Source organism: Ischnura elegans, chromosome 8, assembly GCF_921293095.1.
Source record: "Ischnura elegans chromosome 8, ioIscEleg1.1, whole genome shotgun sequence".
Classification (NCBI taxonomy): Eukaryota; Metazoa; Arthropoda; class Insecta; order Odonata; family Coenagrionidae; genus Ischnura; species Ischnura elegans.
Genome location: NC_060253.1, coordinates 34,786,187 through 34,810,318, shown reverse-complemented (window position 1 = coordinate 34,810,318; position 24,132 = coordinate 34,786,187). Strand labels below are relative to the sequence as shown.

The following is a 24,132-nucleotide window of genomic DNA, read 5'->3' as shown; positions in this document are numbered from 1 at the left end:
AAAGCTTTTTAATTACCCATCCCGCTGTCTATTCAGCGGCATTGCCAATTCTGATAGGCCTATTTCCTACGCGATACTTAAAAACTCAATAACTAAAAAAATGAATTAGATTCGGGAGAGAGTCGATAAAAGACGCTCGTTATATCGTGAGATGATTGATTTGACGCTTAATGAAAAGTTTCTAATCAGCTAAATGAACTGATGATCGCGGTCAGTTCGGGTCGTTTCCCCTCCTGCCGAGGAGGGCGCCCCCGAAGGGTGCGGGCATGGAAGGAGGAGCTCCTTCATCCATGGTGTGGATTAAGACGCGAGCGAGCGAGAAGGATCTAATGAGGGTCTACTTCTGACTACCTCGACCCGTCCGCCATGAAGGCCGACATTAACGTACAGAACTTAAAGGGCAAAAAACAGTCTTTTTAGAAGTTCTATGGCTGTTACAGCCACCGCCGCTACCCAGTAATCAGCAACCATTTCCAGCACGCAGGAGGAGATGAAAATTGAGAGAGTTGTAATAATGAAGGGTTTGACCCGAGGCTCAAACACAGTTGACGGTTAGGAAGAGTTGAAAAATCTCGGAATTTAGTTACGAGAGTCGAGTCACAACTGGAAATGGGAGTATGTATGACAGTACCTACCACTGATACTCCCTCTGTGGACTGATAAACATGCGACTAGTGTACATGAATTGCCATGAGAAAAAATACCCCTGGACCAGGAATCGAACCACGGACACTTGACTTTCCGGGCCACATCGCAGACCACTATGCTATCCACATTCCCGATCTCCCGTGGCAATCGTACCGAGGCTCAGGGGCGGATCCAGGATTTTTTCCTGATGGGGGGGTCCTAGGGTCTGACAGGCTATCAACTTGAGATTAAAGAAAATATACAACAATTATCTACTGTACGGAATATTCTCTTTGTTTTAAAGTGAAAGTTATTAATGTTGTTACGTGCGAGGGTTCCAATACAAAAAGCAACTGTTCTTATTTCCGGAACACTTAACACCTTTATTTCAGTAGAAGTCGTACACATTAACTCTCACTTCGTTCTCAAAACACAATCTCCTCAATCCTCTATTTTCTCTAATATCTCCGTCGTTAAAATAAATAAACCCCGTTGTCATGGATGAATCCTCCGCTACACTGCCCCCTCCTCAAGGCTGTTTCGTCCCGGAACAGTTCTTACCCATGCCTTGAACATGTTGTTCGGCCGCCAACGTGCGTTCACCTCTTGATCCTCCTCAACTCTTGCATTACCACCTTCGTAAAGTGCCAATCGATTGTAATGGACTACCTTCGCCTTTCCTCTAGGGGTTTGTGGAGCATGTCAGGGTATGTGCGGCGCTCAGGTTCGGGCAGTGTAGTAGCCATCATAGCCTCTGTCATAACTGTCATAGTATCCATTCCTCATTGATGGTGGAGGTGGCAGTCCAATCCTGTCCATTCCAGGGCCCCTGCCATCCATTCCTGGTCCTCGTCTGTCATAGTCCCCACGACCGTCCCTCATCATGTACGGAGGTGGGGCTCTTCCCATTCTCATCCCTCTCATTGGTCCTCCTCTACCTCTCATCATTGGACCAAAGCCTCTACCACGACCACTCTTCTTACTAGAAGATTGCTCAACGCTAATCTGGACACCCATAAATTCAGCATTGTTCAGGGCCTCTATGGCACGGCCGGCCATCTCATCAGTCTTCATGTGCACAAAGCCATACCTGTTTAAAATGTCACACTCGGTAACAGTTCCATACCGCTCAAAAAGGGCCCTCAGATCTTGTGCCTTGGCCAGTGGCGGTTTGCCCATAAGGACTCTCGGACGCCGCCCCTCCCAAATATTTGAAAAAGTAAAAAAAAAAAATATCCATTAATTTATAATTATACATCTGATTAATCAATGCGTTTTTTCAGTCCCATACATCGAAAGTGTTGGAAAAACACAAAAAGAAATAGCGCGAGAAGTTCGTATTTGTAGCCGTGGGGCGCTGGCCAGAACGTCCCAATCCATCCCCATGCAGTTATATGGAGAGAGGTAGTGGTGGGGGCCGCTGGTGCTATGACGCGTCTAACCTTGTGTCTTATGGAAGTCTTGGGACGTCGTCCGAGAATGCGCAGAGCGACGTGTGAGTTGACATCGCTACGCAGGACGGCGGGCGTATAATCTGGCGTCTACTTGGTGCTGCCACAGAAAAGGGACCTACGGAATCAGAATGGTCACTGTACTGGGTGTAGTTATACGGTTTTAATTTTTAATTACTTGTAGGTATTGCTACAGTAAATAAATTATTCCATTATGCTTGCGTTTTTTGGTATTTGAATTCCGGAACACGTAAAATCCAACCAGTTAAAGGCCGTACTGACGAAGGAAAACTATTCTCGAGTATTTGACACAGTTCTGTTATGATTACGAATTTCAAGAACCTTGGGGAAATTAATATTATAATATTTAGGCCTTAACAATGTATTCATATCTTCCCGATGATTAGAAATGCGGTACCTATTTTTCAGATAAATTTATCAAAAGACCTGCAGTATTAGGAAAAATCAGTTAACATTCCCCACTGATTTATAATTTAAGAAATAGTTGCGTGCGTGATAGGGTGAAGGATTAAATATGATTTAAATCGTTAAGCGCGACTTTAAATAGAGTCATTCAATTAATGTCATGAAGTGCCGCGTACAATGCACCTTTTGTGTGTAGGTTCATCATTTTTCTAGCCGTCCTTGTTGTATTAGTTCATGTTCACCTAATTCCCCAGCGGCAGAGCGGTAGCTGTCTGATGGAAAATGCCCACTTCTGTCTGATTTAAGTGGCCTCGAAGAGTTCATATCAGTGCGGAAATCCTTACAGCTCCCATCTGTGGCTCAGTCGAGTCGTCTTCTTTTACGATCTAGAACTTATTTTCTATTATATCATGGCAATGATTTCGAAGACACAGTTAATCCAAATGCGACCCGTTGGCGTCTCGTGTGTTTACCACATATGAATCTTAGACTCAAGGAGATGGTCCGTGACGTCCTTTGTTTGCTTGAATGCCTTTGCTGACCTTAAATTCGTCCCTCAGCTGAATCAGCATTAGTGGACCACGACTTCTATCTCCCTTGAGTCGTCCTGATAGTAACGGCAAGACTCTCGGAAAGAACGGAGTGAAATGAGTTCAGACATCATTTTCGAGGAGTTAATTGTGCGCAATTGCCGATTACGAAGTTTCTTAGTGCTGTGTGTACATTCAAGAAGACAAATTTGAATTAATCAACAGTGCTCTTTTTTTTAAGGGAAATATAGGGAAAAATTGTCCCAATTCTGTGTCCAGGCACCTTGTTCTTTTTGGTCGTATTTTTCGTCGGCCTATTTTGTGTCGTCCCTTGTTTATTTATAGACTAGTGCCCATGCCATGTGTTCAATCAGAAAGAAATTGTTGTCCAGCGCTGATTTCAACGAACGTGTAATTGATCACTTCGCTGGACAAAATGAAAGAAGGATGGACTTTTGCAATATAACTAAAGGCCTGTGAGTATTTCATATTTTGTTAAAAATGTGTAAGAAATGTTTAATTGTTGATTTTAAATCATACTGTATTCAAGAAGCAACGCGAACACCGCCATCAAAGTTTACATCTGCAATAGCAAAGCGCGCGCATTCTAGTAGTGTTTGTTGCCTAGTGGAAGTCAGTGACACTCTCCTCCCTCCTCAGGTGTTACAAGTGTCATTGCTACCTAAGTCATTGCAAATGTTGAATAGATTTGACAAATAACGCCTTATGATTGCAAAACGAACAACAGAAGTGTATTGCGGGCATATCCGCACGAAGAATGTAGACGCTAAAACCTAAAGTTACGTGTTTTCGTTTGTATTTGCAAAATATCGCAGCAAATATATTTTTATTCTTCAAGATCATTGATCAGTATCATCGAGAGTCCGGACTAAGCCGATCCGTATGACCGAGAGTCTACTGCATTTAGTATTTATTAATCAAGCTTTATTAGGAAAACTAGGTATTTTTGTTGAAAAAAACGGAACGTATGGCATCAAGGAATTTAATTCCTAGATTGCCGTAAAAACTTAATAAAATACACGAAATATTAAAAAATTATGACCCCCCCCCCCGGTGGAGTGCGCCCCCCCTAGCATTTGACTCACGAGCCGCCACTGGCCTTGGCGTCTTCAGGGAGACCGCCCACGAAAATTTTAGTTTTAGGGGGAGTGCTCCCAGTACGGATCTCGTCACCCATTTTTGAAATTTTAGTAAGATGCGTAGTCCGTCGATCTTCTCTGCTCTGGCAATGGCGTCTATCGAGAAAGCGACCCTGCCGCATCGTACTATTTTGGCAGCGACTACGGACATGTCCAAGCTCCCCGCAATCCCAACAGCGTATATCTCTTTTTGTGGGTTGTCCTGTCCTTCGTAAAAATTTTGAGACGATCCTTTCGATCCTATCTTCGAGAGATTCTTCTTCGCTCGTGCTTCGGACATGAGTTAGGATTTTTGAAGTTTCGGTTGCCGCTTGGAATTCCAAGGCTCGGGCTAGTGCGTCGTCCAAAGTTTTTGGGTGCATTAAGCGTAGAGCTCTCTGCAGTTCCGGATCAGCCACACCAACCACGAAAGACTCTGCTGACAATCGCTCAATAAATTCCCTGGGCGCCGAGGGATAAGCCAAGAAAACGAGTCGCGCGATGTCCGCTTCAAATTCCTGTAGTGTCTCGCCACGGTTTTGACGTCTAGTGAGCAATTGGCAGTGGTAGACTTGTTGAAGGTGTTTGTCACCGTACCTCATTTCAAGTCGGCCCACCAGACACTCGTAGTTCCTGTGTTCATGGTCAGGCATCGCTTGAAGAATGTTCAAAGCGTCTCCTTGCAGCGCCACAATCAAGCCCGTTGCTCTGTCTTCCTTCGTCCACCCGTTGGCGTTGGCCGCGGCTTCAAACTGTTTGAAGTAAGTAGACCAAGGAATCTTGCCGTCGTATGTAGGTGCTTTTACACGCACGGCCTTGATACTAGAAGCTAGTCCTGATAATACTCCAACAGTGCCCGTTTGCGTCAATTCTTGAGCGAGAGTTTTCAGACGATCTTCAATACGCTTCTCTACGTCGACTTCTACCATTTTTAAATCTTCTTTTACGTTCCTTAATCTCTCCTGCACGCCTTGTACTTCCGAAGTGACGTATTTCAGTTCTTCCTTCATCTCGTTGACATCTGCTTCCAGCTCATCTTTTACTCCGCTAACGTCATTTTCAAGCTTGTCCTTTAATTCTCTGACGTCGTCTTCCAACCCACATTTTACTTCAGAGATCTTCGCCAGCAGTTCGTCTTTGATCGAGCGAATAGTACTGGCAATTTCTTTCAAAGTTCTGGAATACTCGGCACGCTCTTCTTTAAATACAGTGAGGAAATGCGTGAATTCATGCGCGCTGACTTCTATCTCGAAGGAGAAATCCTCGGGGTCCACGCCTTCGGCCTGAAGCGCCTCACGAAGTCGCAACTGAAGGACTGCTTTCGTCCCGCTAGTCTCCATGTCACGTTCCGCCAACTCGCGCTTCAAATCCGCCACTTTCAACTCACTTAACTTAGCTGCCTTTGAAGCCATGCTCCTACTTCGATTGAAAATAAGTCGTGCTTCATACAAAAAAAACAAACACTATAATTTATGTTTCGTCCCCTTCTGACACCAGTTGTTACGTGCGAGGGTTCCAATACAAAAAGCAACTGTTCTTATTTCCGGAACACTTAACACCTTTATTTCAGTAGAAGTCGTACACATTAACTCTCACTTCGTTCTCAAAACACAATCTCCTCAATCCTCTATTTTCTCTAATATCTCCGTCGTTAAAATAAATAAACCCCGTTGTCATGGATGAATCCTCCGCTACAATATGAAATGAAATGATTGAGGCACCGTAATACACAAAACAATACGAACGTAATGATAACAGTATTTAAAAAATTGTCTATTTTTAAGCGTCTGGGGGGGGGGGGGGGGGGCACGTGCCTACCCCTCTAAATCCGCCCACGCCGAGACTTACGATGCATTTGAAAGGTAAATGACATTTTTTTCGCATGGCAATTCTTGCATATTTCACCGCCGTACACGCCGCAGACTTCGAAATACTTATCACATATGCCGCTACGTGCGGCTTTAGCGCAGTATTGCAGAGGCGCAGCGAGGGGGTTAAACCCCCCCCCCCCCAGAGCTCAGAGAAATTTTTAAATTTAATCCATTTTACTTAATAGAATAGTGTAAGGATTAATAAAATATCCCTCAGAAAGTCGAAAAACTCACCATTTTGAACGATTTATCTTAAATTCCCGCAATTTATTAATATCGTACTTACCTGGTGCTTATCCTGGTGGGTAGTCCATACCCCCACACATCCCGGTAATAGTTGCACCTAACCCCCCCCAGCCTTAATTCCTAGCTGCGCCCCTGCAGTATTGAGACTCTCAACTGGCTGTGGCTTCATTGAAGTTCTTCTCCCTCGCGTAGCCATCCTTCATGGACCTCGAGGGCCTAACATCTAGTACCACAAGCAGGGGCGGTCTGGCCACATCTGATGGTCGGCAATCGCCGTGGACCCCGATCTTAGGGGGGCCCCCACAACGCTCGCGTCTATCGTGAAGCGTATATGAAAGATGTAATTAAAAAAATACTTAGATTACTTGGACTAGTTTTTTTGCTATTACTAAATTCTACGTTTTCATTACATGATTTACTTACAGAATATTCAGAGTAAAAAAGGTTACATAAAAATAAAAAAAGAGGCGTCAGAATATAAAAGAGAACCTGATGCTTTTTTGATAGGGTCATTAGAAAAGATTATTTTACAGTTTTTTTTAGATTTCCGATTAGTTTCAAGGAGCAATTTCACTAAATATTTAACAGGACCGCAATGCATAATTAAATTTAATATGCATTGAAATTCTCACTTTTCATTGTATTTTTTATTAACTTTAAACTAGTATTTTAAGAGCCAGGATAGCATCAAAATCCATTTCCAGACGTGCAATTTCCAAAATTTTTCGGGGAAGGATTCCTCGGTAGCAGCATTCCTTGGTAAAGAGGGCGCCCAATCACCCCTGACTGCCCCCGACCGTGAGCTTCGTTACAATTGCCATGGGAAATCAGGAATTTGGATAGCATAGTGGTCTGTGGAAAGCCAAAGGTCCGCGGTTCCATTGCCGGTCGAGGGGAATTTTTCCTCAAGGCAGTGCACTGTTTAATGTATATTTCACCGCCGTACACGCAGCATACATCAAAATATATTACACGAGACTAATGGTAGATGGATACAGTGGTGCAGCGAGGGAGGGGTTCTGGGGGAAGGGGCCCTGGAGCTCAGAGATTTTTTTTTTATAAAAATATTTTAATGTGAAAAATTTTGTAACGAATATTAGGGGAACGGATGACTCACAAACAAAACATATCCAACAATTCACACAGCCGTAAAACGTTTGGACCCAAACCATTTGGAACCATTTATCTCAAAAAATTTCTGGGTGAGGGTCCCCGCACCTCTCGCTTACCTTGGCGGGTTTTCTATACCCCCCAGACCCAGTGGCGCAGCGAGGGTGGAGTTTAGGGGGATAAAACCCCGCCCAGAGCTCAGAGAAATTTTTAATTTTACTCCATTTTACTTAATTTGATTGATATTACTAAAAGAATAGTGTAAGGATTAATAAAATATTCGTACGAAAGCCGTGAAACTCATCATTTTGAACCATGTATCTTAAAATTCCGCAATATATTAATCTCGCACCTACCGATTATCCTGGTGGGTATTCAATACCCCCACACACCCCGGTATTAGTTGCACCTAAACCCCCCCATCCTTGATTCCTAGTTGCCCCCCTGCCCAGTCCGGCCTGTTTTAGTTGCTTCAAACCCCCCCCCCCCCCTAGCTTTACTTCCTAGCTGCGTCCCTGGATTGATATTCATATTATTTTCAAACGTTTTTTTTAACTGGTGAAATAAAAACTTTTATTTTAAGCCACCTTAAATATTATCACCTTTTTTCCAGGAATTACATGAGGGTAGTCCCTTAATCTACCACTGTCCATAGCTTCCCCCAAAAAATCTCTCATCTGTTCTTCGTTGAAATTCCCATTCCTACATTTTCATTATAATATTTTTCACATATATGGTCAATTTCCCATAACTTGAAGGTTCATTTGTGGAATTTCACAATTATATCAACGATTTTTTTTTCATGATTTGGAGTAACATCTGCAATATTCAGAGTTTTTTTGCCAAAATTGGGGTACCTACATCATGAATTTCAAGTACATAGTAGTACGAGGAAGAAACAACCAGAACTGATTCTTTCTTCAACTCTTCCTAAAAATAAAGATTTTTCCACTGTTGAAAACTAGAAAACAAATTCACATATTATCAGATAAAACTCTTTCCTCTTATCATGTGATTGTGAACATATAGTATTTAATTTTTTGTGACAAAAGTAACCCATTTCAACAAAAAAATGAGTAGAGTGGTGACCCAGTGGGTAAAGTATTGGGCTACTAATCTGAGAGTCCCAGGTTCATATTCCAGGCAACGCCTTTGAAATTTTCAAGCTAAATTCTCCAATTGTGAGGTGCCTCACACAGAATATGAGAAATTCTCATACCTGTGGCTTAGTCTGGGGCGAGCTCTACCTCCACTTATACATGCCAACCTGCCAGTTAAATCTCTTCCTAATAAACGCCTTCTAATCACACTCAAACATAAAATTTCCTCCTAATATCATTGCCACAGGGTAAAAACCAAGGTTCACACTATATACTGCTTGAATACTTATGATAATGATGGTTTTGATACAGTTTCAGCCCTGTTGGTATATCCCGAGATTTGAGCACAGCCTGGCTCTATGAGGCAGCAGCAAAGGCATGGAGCAAATGGCTTCCAGAAGAGGCCTTGGTGACGGTTCGAAAGGGAGGATACTACTCAGTAACACCAAAGCCAGGGCTGCGAATCATAGCCATCAACTCCAATCTTTGTTACACTCTGAACTGGTAAGTACAAATAAATACTTGATAAAATTTCTCTAAAGAAATTGTAATATTAGCTTATTTAGTGATATTTGCCATGCATTTCCATTTTCCCTACCTGTAGTATATTATCCTGAATTACAGGGGCATTGGTATGCTTACAGTGGGTGCTGAGGTGCTCACACACAATTTCCAAGAGGTGTAAAAGTAGCGTTGAAAACACAAACAACATAATATAAAATATAAACTTTAAACACCCAAGATACTAAGAAGAAAAGCTAAAGTTCTAAAAAATTTATATTTCATATTCATTTAGACGCTTCATAATCATTTATACTTAAATTAAACTAAATTAAAAGGGGGGAGAGGCACTGATGGTTTGTACTCTTGGTAGCCAAATGAAAAGATCCTAAATACGACTATGCCACTGGGGGAACAAGGTCAGCAAACAGTTGACGTCTAAATATGTTATATCGCTACGCAAATAAAAAGATAATTCACATTGAGGAATCCAAATTGAAGAAAATACATTTTCAACAATTTCATGCTAACAAAGAAATTCACTCTCATGCTACTAGAAATTCAAATAATATTCATGTTATGTATGCATCACAAAAAATGAACATCTTCAAATAATCTAACAGTTTTTGGTACAAAAAGCTTCAATCCTCAGTCAGACAAAATTAATTGTACTAAGCCAATAAAAATATTTAAATGGGTCTAATGAATATTCAATAATAATATCCTCTCACAAAGTTGGTGAATTGTTTAGAGATTGCTGTCCATTATTCTGAGTGAATTATATAACTGTAAACATGTTTATATTCTTTACAAGAGAGTATGTGCACCCGGGAGGAATACGATTTAAATGCAGTTTATTCGATAAAGTGTATCGTAAATATCATTACTTGATTTATGAATTTAAAAATCCACATATTAATATACAATATATTATATAAAATACCTGCATATTAATATATGAAATTTCAATAATATATTTTTATTATTATTACTGGGTGCAACATTTCTGTACCCAGAGTACAAAAATCAAATGGCATTTCACAAATACATGAACATTGCTTTTCCTCTTGCCTTTCAATAGGTGGCAGATATATGACCATGTAGATCCCTCTGGTATGCTTAAGTGGATGATTAATGAGCTACAAGATGCTGAGAGTAAGGGGCAAAAGGTTCACATCCTTGGCCACTTACCCCCTGGATATGTTGATTGCTGGTCTGTTTGGAGTCGTGAGTTCATGCGCATTGTGAATAGGTGAGTCACTCCTAGAAAACTGGTCTTTTTGAAGGACATTTTCAGAAAAGTTTATAACCCCATTCAAAGATATATTTCCCTAGTCAATCATCAAAATATACTTAAAGCAACAGTGGTGCAACGAGGGGGGGTTTTTGGGGGATAAAACACCCCCCAGAGCTCAGAGAAATGTTTAAGTTTAATCCATTTTGCTTGATTGGATTAATATTTCTTATGGAAAAGTTTAAGGATTAATAAAATATCCCTCAGAAAGTGGTAAAATTCACCATTTTGAACCATTTATCTTCATTTTTTCTAGGGGGAAGGCCCCCACACCTTCTGCTTACCCTGGAAGTAATCAATACCCCCCAGTATTAGTAGCACCTAAAATCCCCCCTAGCCTTAATTCCTAGTTGTGCCCCTGTAAAGCAATATAAATGTGGAGGATTAATTAAAATTTCCCCGCCAAAGACAAAACTTCATATTTGCCAAACACTATGAGAATTGACATTTGGTATCCTTAAATGTGCAAAATATTAAGTTTCATTTACTGCAGGAGAATTTGCCTCAGAGCTTGAGCAAGTTACAGAGCTAAGCTAGCAACACCACTCGTCATAATGAAGGACCACATTTTAACTATAACCTCTGCATTATTGCTCCAGGCATTGATATACGAGTATGTATATCGTATTTCTATCAATTCACATAAGCAAAACACGACACAGAGGCTCTGATACCAGTCAGATGAGTCAAATAAAAAAGATTCCCTAAAGAACCGGTGTAAATATTGCCACAAGGTATTTTAATGTTTCCTGTAAAGTTACGGAACTGACATTTCTTGTACAAGTGGGAGACTAGGTAAGTACAAAATAATATGGTGGGTAGATATTCAGAGGATAATATAAGTATTTATTCCTTCTAATTAAAAGTTGGATTTGAATACTGAAGTGTATACTTGTTTCAAATTCAAAAATTACCAAGTAAATAGCATGATAGAATAGTATTCACCAATTTATTACATTTCCATTTTTCTCACTACAGGTACCGAGAAATTATCATAACCCAGTTTTATGGGCATACCCACTATGAAGAATACAAAGTAGGCTTCGACCAGGCCGGACACCCTTCATCTACATCATGGATTGGCGGCAGTGTCTCTACGTACACAGACCTTAACCCGAACTACAAAATATTTTATGTGGATAGAGATACTTGGGTAAATACATCTACTATAGTTATGAACCATGCATGCATAGATATTTCATGGTATTATAACAAATTTAATCCATTTTTAAGTAAATACTATGACTAACGAGAGATTTTAATACTGCAAGTACAATTTACTTACGAAGATTATCAATGATTTCATTTAGAAATTTCCATCCTAACTACCATGGAAATGTGCCATGGAATCCATTTGAATTCACTCCATGGATTGAATTTTCCATGGATTCTACAGGGTGTGCAGCAAATCACTTAAATACTTTTAAATAATATTATATTTATTAATTTACAAGGACAAGGTATAGGTTAGCTAGCACACACATTGTATTTGAAATTTAAATTTATTCAATGCAAGCCAGGATGCTGCTTCGACCTCATAAATAGATGGTGACATCGCCTGGAATTCTATTCTTCATGTTTTTTTAATCTTACTTGAGTCATGAGTGCTAGAAATTTCGATTCTGTTTTCTAGTCTGACATTCCATGTTTCAATGCGGCTGTAAAAATTCTACTCTACTAGGTGCTGCACTTAAAATTATGACAGACAAATTTTAGCCCAGAAAATGGGTGTTGGACTGGCAAAATTTTATGCGAAATGAATTTGAGAGAAAATATTTTGAAATTACTGGTTGGAGCAAAAATTCATCAATAATCCATGCAAAATTCCATGGACTAAAAAATTCACGCACAATTCCAGTTTCCCCGGTCGCTGGACACCCTGACAATTATGGATGGATCCACGTGGATTCCGTCCGGAATCCAATTTGATCCATAACGTTTCCATCACCGAATTTCCAAGGATTACCAGTGGAATTCAAATTGATTATACCACGTGTGCTGTCTGGGCATTAAATACATATTTGGCATTGAGTCATTTCTTCAATGAATTTAAATTCATTCTCACATTTTTCCATTGCAGAATTTGGTGGACCATGAGACATGGATATTCAACCTCACTGAAGCCAACCAGAATCCAACTCAAAGTCCTCGTTGGTACAGATCAATTTTAGCAACGAAAGATTTTGGAGTGGCATCTTTGTCTCCAAATGATTTGTATCAACATACCCTTCGCATGGTTGAAGATGAAGCTCTATTTCAACGCATGTATGGGTATGTTTAAGAGATGTTTAACCAATCCATATCAACAATACTTTGACTACATTCAGCTTTCGAGGTATCTGAATGCTGAACAGACCTAAAATAAAAGTCTACATTCATCAAAATTAAAAGTGGATACTACTAGCCTTATCTCAATGATATAAAGACTCAAAATTACTTAAATTAGTGCTTTACTATGTCACATGAAATCCACTCCAACTTAAATGTATTTCATCAAGTGCATGTTTGAAGCATTTTAGAAAAAAGTTTACGTACATTAACATTTACAGCACCCAATCTTCTGGGCTTTTCAGGCCTTATTCCTCTAAAATCAGAGGTACTTAGCATGATGAAGTGTAATTTTTCCATAAGGAAAGAAACGCCTCTAATATCCTATTCTTCTACCTCTCTTTCATGATTCTCTAACACACTTCTTCTCTTGCAGATATTATGTGAAGAACGGTGACAGTGCCCTGGCCAAAGGTTGTGACAAAAAGTGCAAAGAGGAAATACTTTGTGGATTTCTGACAATGGATTATGGAGATCAGTCTCACTGTGATCTTATCAAAGCAAGAATGCAAACATGGTAGTTCTAGGATAGATTATTGTTCAAAGCACAGCATGAGAAGAAGAATGCTTGATGCGTTCAGTTTTAAGTTCACTTGCCACATTCCTGGGCTGGAAATAATCCCATACATATTTTGTGATATTCCCAGAGACAGACTGTTGCCAATTACACAAAGACTCAGGGAACATCTACTGCAAAAGGTATTATTTTGAAAAATTTATGATGGTAAGAGAGCAAAATTTATGTGCAAGATACAAGGCTGTTTTCTTCACAAGACAGAGAAATGCACAAATATTCCCACTATATCTCCTATGAAAAGAAAAGTAGGTGTCTGTTTTGTCCTTCATGCAGACAACATACCTACTTGTAGTTTAGTGCACACACAGAAATACCAAGCTATGTAAAAGTGTGTTAATGGTGAATATCCTTCAGACAGGAAAAACAAAATTTAGGGCACTGTAAAAACATAGCCTCATGTTCAAAGCATAGATTATGCCAAAGATCTAAGATAAGGTAGGTATGATACCTTTACAAAGCTGGGTTTGGAACTGTCTGTTGGAGAAGATAGGGGGATATACTTATGACTCTGGGCCCAGAATGAATGCAAGACTTGGTGAAGCAAGGTAACTACTCTCAACCAAAGAAAAACACATTGGACCAGAAGAAGAATGAAAGTTATCTATTTATTTAAGCTATGGAAAACACAACCATGGTGAGGTGGATAACACATTCTTCAGCACCTAGATCCTTATTTGTGTCCTGCTACAACCAAAGAATTATTTACTTAGATACTATTTTTTCTATAGTCATTAATAAAACAATTATCTTAACAGAGGGTCAAGAGCTAATTGTAGAGCTTTCAAGAACCTCTGATAAAGAGAAAAAAATGTATGTTTTAACCCATATCATTAACCTGTTATTAGCACTGAGTTGATTTCATATTTTTGTTAATTTTGCACATTACTGTTGCGCTTAAAATGAGTGAATATCATTACGATAACCCCAAAGCATGGAAATGAATGAGTGAATTCTTTCACTCCAGTATTTGTTGTATGTACTTTGTAAATATGAAATGCTTTCCAAGGGGTAAAAATAAACGAGAAACAAAATCTTTTCCCAATGAGGTGTAGGTCACTATGGTGTGAAGAGCTCATAGTTTCTGAGTGAACATTCACAAGAAACTCATCTCACTACGAAGGAATGAGAAAGCTGTTTGCCAGCAAATAAAATTATGATGCCAGTTGATTGGCTGTTGACTATATATTTTTATGACTATTTGTTGCCATAAAATTTTTAAAAACTCAAAATGTACATTAAAATATTGTAAATATATTTTATTTTAAAAATAATAATTTGTGTTTTGTAAAACAGAATTATTTTCTCATATTCCTCACATAAAAAGAGGGTAGCACAGGGTTTTTGTAGGCAAGATGATTTCCTGGACAAAATACCTAAAATACCTTTCACTACCACTTTCTCCGAACTGGGGTAACTCAAGTCCTCCACTTTCACAGAGTTCCCAAAGGGCCCCTAAAATGTTCTGAGCACCTCTGACACAGGGAAAAGACCCCAAAAGCGAGTACTGCACCAAGCTTCAAGAGATCTCTGGGTGTCTCCTTTCAGTGAAAGCCAGAATTCAAGGAACAAAAGGTAACACTTTCACTGCACTTTCCCAAACAAAATGGGATTGAGAACATACAAAAAAGAGAATGATATAATATGCAGTAATATTGATATTGCCATAAAAATGAGCACGCAACCCCCCTTCTCAATAAAATAAGCCAGAAAAGAATTTCCACAAAATTAGAGCTGCATGATAAAATGTAAATGACAAATGATAATTTTCACATTTTAATACATAACTCCACTACTGACCATGGTTCGATGCTCTCACTTCCCTGACCTAAAGAAAGAAGGGTTGCCCCATGGTATTAGGGATTATAAGGCTTCACTCTACATGAGACACTTGGCCAGGCTAGAGGGAAAAATATTTTTTGGTTCTCTCCCACACAGGCTCAAAGCTAAAACCATGTATTCACGCAGCTTAAGTGTTAAGTAAATAGTGCTGAATAACAGGCACAATACCTGGGTGCACGAAATTGGGGGCTTCATCTCCCCTAAAATTTTTTCCCTTGTGGCATCTGCGCACGATGTTTCTGCTGAGGAGACCAATTGCACCGGGGTAACTATCTTTTTTATCTGCCACTCCATTTTTCAATATAGTTATATTTCATTATATGTGCCAATAACAAAATGAATTTAATTTTCACCGCTATGTAAATGAAATAAAAATTCACTACATGAAATACGTACATATATGCTTTTTTTTAGGGATGGTCAGATCGGATACCTCGGATCCAAATATCCGCGGATATTGCCCTTCATCGGATACATCAGATCCAAATTTGCGGATCTGGATCCGAAATTTTAAATAATAGTTTCAGTGAATGCAACACCCCATAAGGGTGGAAAGAGTTCAGATTCTCTCTTCAAATGCGCCGTCAAATGCGATTCTTGTCCTACTCATAAACCGTTTTGTCTACCCACGAAAAGTGCCATGTGCTCCCTTTGACCCGCCAAGCGCCCGATGAGCCTCAACAGAGGATATAAGTGGAAGGAGTCGTGTGCGTACGGAGTTCACCTTCCACTGCCCACGACTCCAACACGCATGCGCTGAGGGAGTCGTGAGCGCTGGGAGTCTGACTTTGCCTGGCACAATTTCAGCCCATAGTGTGTGCGGAGGGAGTCATGTGTGCATGGAGCCCGACTGCCACCGCTCACAACTCCAGCACACACATTGTGTGTGAAGGGTGTCGTGAGCACCGGTTGTCTGACTCGCTCTGCACAACTCCAGTGCACAGTGTGCACAGAGGGAGTTGCGACTCACCAAATAAGACTCTCTTGCCTCACAGCTCGATCTGTTGAGTCGCACATTTGAACTGACTCACTTGCACAATGCCCATCACTACCATAAACCTACCTTAACCACCAGAAAACCCATGACAATAAACTGGCAGGGATTTTGCCATAAAGTGGGGGTGATATAGCTCATATCCATAATGAAAAAATTTGTTATTTAACCCTTGATAAACTGTAATTACAGTACCTTTTACTTAATAATACCTGATAGAAATTATGAAAAATTATTTTAATGGGGGTATTTTTCTACAATGCTCGCAGGTTGTGGGCACTGGCTAATTGAACTTCGTAACAATGCCCATGGCTGAATCTGTGATGTCATCAGAATTTTAGGCAAAATTCAAAAATACAGAGTGACCAACCAGTCAGTTCTTCAGCCCACAAGATGCATGTTATGTCCCAAATAATTTACTTTAGTCTAAAGTGTTAGTTAACTTACACTTTTGAAAAATAAAACTTAAAAACTTCTTCCCAGATCTTAAAAAAAATAAGAAAGTATTTTACACATAAATTTAATGAGAAATAAAATACAAGAAAAAGAAAACAAAGGATAGTGGTTACAGCATAAAGTAAAATCAAAATAAAATTTCAGTGATGTCACTAACTGTAACAAAATAAAATTTCTTATTGCTTCCCAAATACCTCATTTGCGCAATACTATGGAAACTACGAAAACCAGCTGAAGGATTCCCAAAATATTCCTTTAAATAATGAAGATTAGTCCACAACCTTCACTCAATCCTTGGTCTCACCCTCTTCATCTTCCTCCTCAACACCACGGATGTAGAGAATATTGTTACAGCGAATTAGGACTTCTCCAAGGTTGCCCGTGCAGTTTCCGTCAATATGCTCTTCAGCATTGGCTAGCTAAAAATATACATGGCCACGGTCAAAAATATCACTCACTAAATGACCAGAATTGAGTAATAGTAAACTCCCGATTAACCATGTTGCACATTAACTGTGCATGGGTTTCACCCTCCTTCAATGTTTTCAGCAATCGTTGCATAAAAATAAAATCGGATGCAAGAATAGGAGGATATTATCATATTTTAATGCAAAGACACACAAGGTTTATTATTTCCACTAGGCCCATTTCACATGGATGTGGGCGGTCCACGCTATGCACGCGGGGTGTGGAGAGCGGTCGCCATTGTTCATATGGGCGCAGACGAAATCCGTCGCATCTGGCACAATGTCAGCTATGTGGAGCTTGCCAAGATAGAAGAACGTCATAATGCCAATTGCAATTCAAGCTATTGCTCTATACCAGGTTAGAAAAAACAAAAGAATAGTGCCATATAAAGATGCTTTAGTGACCATATTATTTGAACTACGTGCAGAATGATATAATTTTTAAAATTATTTTCCCAGTACCAATTAGACTATCCATAGCGAAAAGACCCACTCGCACTGTTATCTCAGAGCTCGCTCTAATTCTACTGACAGATCTGCTTGGTCTGCATCAGCCATCTGCGTTCATGTGTACGCACAAACCTGCCTCTGTGACCCATACACATGCGGATGATCCACGGGGTGGAGGGGCCATGCAGATGGCTCCGCCACGTGCGGACGGTCCCCAATCATGTGTACGCTTCCATTAACGTCAAAGGAACCTTATCCGTGCACGTAGCATGGAGTGAGGACCGTGTGCATCCATATGTAATAAGCCTTAATTTTTCCTTTCCTAAAACAAACTGTTTTCTTTACTTGCTCACATGGAATATGTCAAGTTTACTTGGACATCTGCTTTAGTATTACAGGAGATGATAAGCTGCAGAAAAAAAACCCTTCATTTATTTTGGAAGATTTCTTCAATAACTAACCAATCGTAAATTAGGAATATGTTATCCATGATCTTTAAAAGTATTTTTCATATCGCACATGTACATTTATTGCCATGGCCTCACATGTAGTTGAACACAACCCAAGGGAACTGTAGATTTTCATCACACTCAGGGTATTGTTTACGCCACGAACAGATATGGTCAAACGGGAGGGGATTAATGGAAGTGAAGGCAGTCAGAGATGTTGAAGCAGAGACAAAAGGAGTAGAAATTGCAAGAGACAGCCAGGTGCTTGCTTGTGTAGAAATTTTACTGCAGAAGATGGAGCAGTGAGAAACAAATACAATGACATTATCGTGTTAACATATGTCAGAAGTGTAGTGTTGGCAGTTGTTTTTCTTTATATGCTAGCAGTGCCGGGAATTAATTTTGATTCTTGTTTGTTTCTTCTAGCGCTTTTTTCCCGCACCAAAATGGTGGTCGTCAGTTGACGTTGTGTGATGTAACAAGGTGAAGTCCCAAATATAATTCGTTGATCACGCAATCTCTCACCCTTTTTATTCCACTGCTTACCTGAGCCTAACATACCACCACTAAAAAGATCTGAGGTCAGTTAAAGAGAGTTCTCAATGAGTCCTTGAAGCAATCTAATACAACAGACAATGCATAAATAATAATAATACATATATTGTTTTATTTGTGCAAATTATGAATATTATAAGAAATAAAACTTAAAGTTTGGATTATCCATGTTTTACAATTATTCATGCCACCTCTTCCCATTATCCCTATTGGAAAAATCAGCCGATTCCATTGAAAATTCCAATTGAAATCAATTGAAAATGCCAATTTTCAATGGAATTTCCTTGTTTTCAATGGAATATCCAAAAATTCCATTGAATTTTCAAATTTACAACTGAAAATACGAATATTCCATTGAATATTAGGAAATTTAATGGAATTCGAAGAAAAGATACAATTGAATTTTCAAGTATTCCATTGGATTCTCAAATTTTCAATGGAATTCCCAAACATCCTATTGAAATCTCAAATACTCCATTGAAATCTCAAATACTCAATTGAAATCAAAAATACCGTTATACCGTTATTCATATGTTTACGTGCACATGGTTGACTGGGTTGTGGTCAGTTGTGGTTAATTTTTTGCTTGTGGAGAAAAGACTATTTAGTATTGTTGTTATTTAACCTGTGCTTGATCCCCACAGCGTTGTTTTAGGTCATTCGTGTGTTTCTTCCGTGATATATAGTGGAAGTCTTGATGTGATTGTTGTGCTGTTGTGTGTTCATTTAGTATTGTATCGTTTGCCTTCAGTTTTTTGACTGGTTATACTAACGTTTGTGTTTAAAATGTAAGCATATTTATATAACTTAATTATGCTTACGTGCGTTACGTCGCCGACAAAAAACTACTAGCATTGTCGGAATAGTGTGTATCACGCAGGTTTGTTTGTGTGAAGTGAAATTCCCGTGTTCTTGTATAAACATGAGTGACATGTTTCTGTTGTGAAAAACAAGTTATGTTGGCTTCATGTCAAACCAGAAGTATATTTATCAGTATTTTAAAGAAGCCTTTCTTAGATAAAGACGTGTGAGATATTTGTTGGTGAAGTTGTTATCGCTAATCGCGGAAAAACGTCTTCTTTTCGACAACTATTCAACGTTGTTTGAACTGGTAAAAGATGTGGCTCTCATGGTATAGTTGTTGTTCTGATAATCATGGCAAAACTATACAGATTTTCGATAACTATTCATGATTGTGAGAAGTGATGTAAGATGTGGAAAAGCCCAATTAAAGTTTTCATGACACTGCTTCTAAAAATATTTCAACTTTAATTTTTGTTCACATGTTTTATTTATTCAGAATTCGGGATTCGTGAAATTTAGATGTTAAGTATATTCTACCTAATAATAAGTTTACCATATTGGATGCATTAATGTATTTGTAATTTTTTCAATTGAACTGTTCCATTGAAAAGTGACAAATTTCAATGGATTTTTTTTTCAATTGTAAAAATTTTCATTTGAACTGTTCCATTGAAAAGTTTTCAATTGAACTGTTCCATTGAAATTTGTCACTTTTCAATGGAACATTTCAATTGAATTTTTTCCCATTGATTTTTTCCAATAGGGATTAGCCTGGAAAATCGGGAGTTTACTGTAAATGTGGAATCTGAAATAATTAGGATACCACATGAATACTAAAATCAATGTGAATCTAAGAGAAAAAGCACATTTCCAGCAACAAAAGAAATATTCTTAATTAAAATCAAGTAAATGACTGGCTCAAGCCAACAGGTCTAAGTTTCATATTTACCCCACCACCAATTAGCTGAACTAATGAGGAGATAGATAAAATGAATCGTTAAGTATGACGAAACTTCCAACAGAAAGAAAAGACTCCTCACACCACTGGCACTCAACCATACACACGATTGGCTATTAAAGTATCCTCTCTCCACTGTGAAGTTACCATGATAGAATTCTCCACAAGATTTGATAGGGGAGTACACGTATGAATAAGCGTTACAAGGCTTGCGTGAGGGACACCTCAGCAGGTTCAGCACAATTGACTTAAATCCATTTCAGTGACCCATCACAATGCGTGCTTCAGAGGAGCATGATAATCACTCATTGCTTCAACATTGACGGTTGGTTTGTAAAGGTCAAGTTAGATCTCGTCCTAGAAAAATCAATTGGGAGAATGAATGTTGCATAGTCGAGATGCATAGTCAAACTGCCCCATTCTGAGCCACCGCTCACCACAGGGTGTTTAGTTAGAGTTATCTTCACTAGCTCTTTGAACCCCGGAATTTAAGTTCATTAGCCCTATGTTCAACACAATTGTTTACCACCCACCCTACCTTCATAAAATTTTGAAGGCTACCTACAGACATTTAGTACATCCATATAGCTAACTACATTTTTAATTTTAAACTCCTCTAGACCAAACAGCAGCTGAGTATTGAATAAGTTCTAGATGATCCAAAATCTTGACTACGCTATGGTGAGGAAGATCTCAAATGGTGACTTAATTGATGCTCAACGTCATGGACTGTGGAGCAAGGCATAATATCGTCATCCCTAAAAATAAAATGCTGCTTTCATTCTGACTTAGTCGACAACAATGATATTCGAAGACTCGAATGCTGATGCTGTGATCCGTGGAGCTGCAGATGTCACGTGATCACGTAATTAAACATACCGACATTCGCTTTCATTCAATCTTCTTCAAGAAATAGTTCACAGGAGTCGTAAGTATAGGTGGGAGACGGTGAAAGAGTTAACTAGATTACAATGTCAAAATATTTTGCCCTTTTCTTTTGTTTCATTTTCCATAGAATAGTTTCCTTTATATAGTGCCATTTGATTCAAAACTTCTCTGGACAATTTAATAACATTAACGCTACTATACAATTATTATTAACTATTACCTTAATCGGATGACCGCTTGAAAATTACAGGCCAACACACTCACCTGCATGTTCATGTAACCATCAACTGAAACCAAATACCCTTTATACTCATGACCCCATTTCAGCTTAATCATCACTGGCTTCCCAGTAAGACTATTTAGGAACGGCTTAGGATTAATAGGAACTGTTGCCTACAATAGAACAAAGATAAATATTAGTCCTACTTATCTAGTAAAGAAATCATTTCAACTATCAAATGACATAACTGAAATGACGTTGCATGTGAAGAGAACAGGAAGATAGGAACATCAGGTGAATACTAATATCCACGTTTGTCATTGTAAATACTAACCATTTTCAAATTACACTAATTTTTACAGAAACCACCGAGACACAAAGTATACACGCAGTAATCATCCAATCGTGAAATACGTTTTCATACTAGCCGCTTAGTATATGGGAGCACGCATGGATCTTGAACGAATTTCGTAATTCAGCTAGACGAGGCGCGCGAGGCGCGATGCGATTAATAGGCGGGGTATTTGAACTTTAAACATCCGAACACCTTCCTAAAAGATGGGTAGAAAATTTTGGACTAGTAACAGCTGTTGTAGTTATTTCTCTTTATTCGCTTCCCAGCCTTCCTTCTATATAGTATATTTAACAAGATTTCCGCTGCATATTAGTACATTTTATTCCTCGCATATATTTTGGAGAGCATGTGTCTATTCACATGCTGCACTTTGGTGCCTCTATACATTCTCTTTCAGTTTTGAGAAATTTTCTTTGAGTTAAGTAGTTTTTTTAACTCTAGCATGGCCAGTTCCCATAGCTCATTTGAAATTGTAAATTATATATCATCTCAGAGGTTCTTCCAATGCATAGGTAATCGGAAGTGATGCTACCAATTGCCTGCATGTGCTTTGAGAAATTTGAGCAGAAAAATTCTATATACAGTAAAAGTGGTCACCAAATCATCATCAATCCTCAAATGTGACCAGGTTATATACCTGTGGATGGTCCAGCTGCTGGCAGTGGGAAAACTCAAGGGGGGGGCGCAACATATCTTGAGTTTTCCTTACTTTTATCGTAATAAGAGATGATCAAGTCACAGGCAAAGTATATGAAAATTTTATTTAAAGTGATTATAAACATGTAAAAGACAATGCCATCTTATGATATAAAAAAGTTACAATTGTGGTTTTGCAATATTCGGCAATACAGGCGGACCCGCAAGGGGGGGGCACGCGCCCCCCATCTGTATCCGCCACTGGCTGCTGGTGAGTATATATACCATGTCTTCAGCGGCGATGATTGTATTCAAAGTGGATATGCGAGACAATAATGACAATAAAAGTGTAAAGGGAGGAGTATAACCTTTCCAGTGTTGGTGAAGGAGAATTAGAAAGACAGGCTTCTAGTGAGCACGTGCAAAAGCACTCTAAAATTAAGAAGACTAAACCGAGCTGACATCAGAAGCCGGGAACAGCCCTGATTGGCCCAAAACATGACAATACCAAAAATACAATTTTTTGATTATTTTTCACAATTTTATCATTTTTTTGTTGCATTAGTATGCCTTTGTTCATTTTATAAGCTTTTTTTTTGTCGTTACTGTATCATTTTTTTAGGTTTCTTTTGAACAATTTTATATTTTTTTCAGTTAAGTATTTTCTTTTTTCATTTTCTTTTCAAACCACAATAACAACTTTGACAATAATAAATGAAAGCAAAGACAGGAGAGAATTCAGTATTAGCGAATTAAAATTTCTTTTGGCAGTCTGTAGCTTTTGAGACATTATGCTCTCTCGCTCACACTTAAATCACTTCTTCTTTGATAATTTTTTTTTTCATTTTTCAGCCTTTCATTGATCAAATATCTGTGATGAATTATTCATTTGCAACTTGATTCCTCTTCCTCAATTCCTTGTTAACAAGCACAAAGATTCCCAAAAATGACCATGAGCAATATGTTACATAAATAAAAATCAAAACTGCATATAGAAGTTTTATTTTTTATAGTGAAATACATTTTTGTCACGTCACAAATACTGACAGCACATTATTATAAAAATGTCAAAAAGTCACTGAGAAGCAGTAAATTATAAGAAAACGCATTAAATATAAAATTATGCATGAACACATTTAAATGTTAGCAATGCCAAATATGATTTCAATACATTTGACTAATAGAGATGATGATGCAAATCCAGAATATGATTAAAATAGACATTTTCACAGGTCAACAGGAAATAAATGTATATTCGGCATTAAAATATATTTGCACGATTTAAAGTATAGATTAAAACATATTTTGCTAATGCCTTAAAATCAGCTAGTTTAAAAACAGGATCAGTGAAAACACATGAATCATTCAGGCTCATGCCTCATGGGGTTCTATATCTCCCATACAAAAATATCTCTTGTTTTGATTCACAATGGAAAAGCCCATAAGAAACTGCAATGGAGGCAGTTCATACCCTTGTCCATTTTAAGGCATTGTCTTCAAAAGCAATTGCGACTACATCAAGCTTTAATAGGTAACAGTTACGTTCTCCTGCTTTGTCATTGAATCAAAAAATATTAATCCGCATTTAAAAAAATACAAAATTGAAGCATTCAGCATAAATAATTATCATACCAGTAAGTGATTTCCCATAAGGGTACAATGTCTTTTTTATGAATACATATTTCACCAACTACATAATGTTAAACTTTAAACATTTTTAATGAAATAATAATGATAAAATTAATTTCTTACTTGACTTAAAAGAATCATCTTTTCCGATAAAATGAAAAGCATATTTTGTCCATTAGGAGAATAGATTTCCAACCCCTGATGTAGCTATGTATTATGATGCTTTTGTGAG

At 38.5% G+C, this 24,132-nt stretch overlaps 3 protein-coding genes across 4 annotated transcripts in view; 1 reads left to right on the top strand and 2 right to left on the bottom strand.

The window, feature by feature from the left end:
- The window catches only part of LOC124163391 (sphingomyelin phosphodiesterase-like), a 234,130-nt gene extending 219,714 nt beyond the window's left edge, over positions 1 to 14,416 (top strand). For both annotated transcript variants that reach the window (XM_046540275.1, XM_046540273.1), the window contains 5 exons: positions 8,813 to 9,004; positions 10,083 to 10,253; positions 11,274 to 11,448; positions 12,376 to 12,566; positions 13,000 to 14,416. In XM_046540275.1, the coding sequence (XP_046396231.1) occupies positions 8,813 to 9,004; positions 10,083 to 10,253; positions 11,274 to 11,448; positions 12,376 to 12,566; positions 13,000 to 13,144 (874 nt within the window). In that variant the 3' untranslated portion in view covers positions 13,145 to 14,416. The remainder of the gene's footprint in view (positions 1 to 8,812; positions 9,005 to 10,082; positions 10,254 to 11,273; positions 11,449 to 12,375; positions 12,567 to 12,999) is intronic.
- On the bottom strand, positions 1,281 to 4,247 carry LOC124163393 (RNA-binding protein lark-like). Its single transcript, XM_046540277.1, has 2 exons — positions 4,155 to 4,247; positions 1,281 to 1,782 (listed from the first exon to the last, which is right to left on the bottom strand). Exons 1-2 carry the CDS (start codon positions 4,230 to 4,232, stop codon positions 1,348 to 1,350), a joined length of 513 nt encoding a protein of 170 aa, XP_046396233.1. The 5' UTR covers positions 4,233 to 4,247; the 3' UTR covers positions 1,281 to 1,347.
- Positions 14,417 to 16,578: 2,162 nt separating the features above from the next.
- On the bottom strand, positions 16,579 to 21,757 carry LOC124164260 (small nuclear ribonucleoprotein F-like). Its single transcript, XM_046541500.1, has 3 exons — positions 21,615 to 21,757; positions 21,325 to 21,453; positions 16,579 to 16,908 (listed from the first exon to the last, which is right to left on the bottom strand). The coding sequence occupies exons 1-3, from the start codon at positions 21,615 to 21,617 to the stop codon at positions 16,777 to 16,779; spliced, it is 264 nt and encodes an 87-aa protein (XP_046397456.1). The 5' UTR covers positions 21,618 to 21,757; the 3' UTR covers positions 16,579 to 16,776.
- Positions 21,758 to 24,132: the final 2,375 nt, after the last annotated feature.

Coding starts and splice junctions, on each gene's coding strand:
- LOC124163393 (XM_046540277.1), bottom strand. CDS start 4,232: ATGGGTGACGAGATCCGTACTGGGAGCACTCCCCCTAAAACTAAAATT. Junction 1,783..4,154: donor GTCTCCCTGAAGACGCCAAG/GCCAGTGGCGGC, acceptor CCACTGGCCAAG/GCACAAGATCTGAGGGCCCT.
- LOC124164260 (XM_046541500.1), bottom strand. Junction 16,909..21,324: donor ATGGTTACATGAACATGCAG/GTGAGTGTGTTG, acceptor GTATATTTTTAG/CTAGCCAATGCTGAAGAGCA.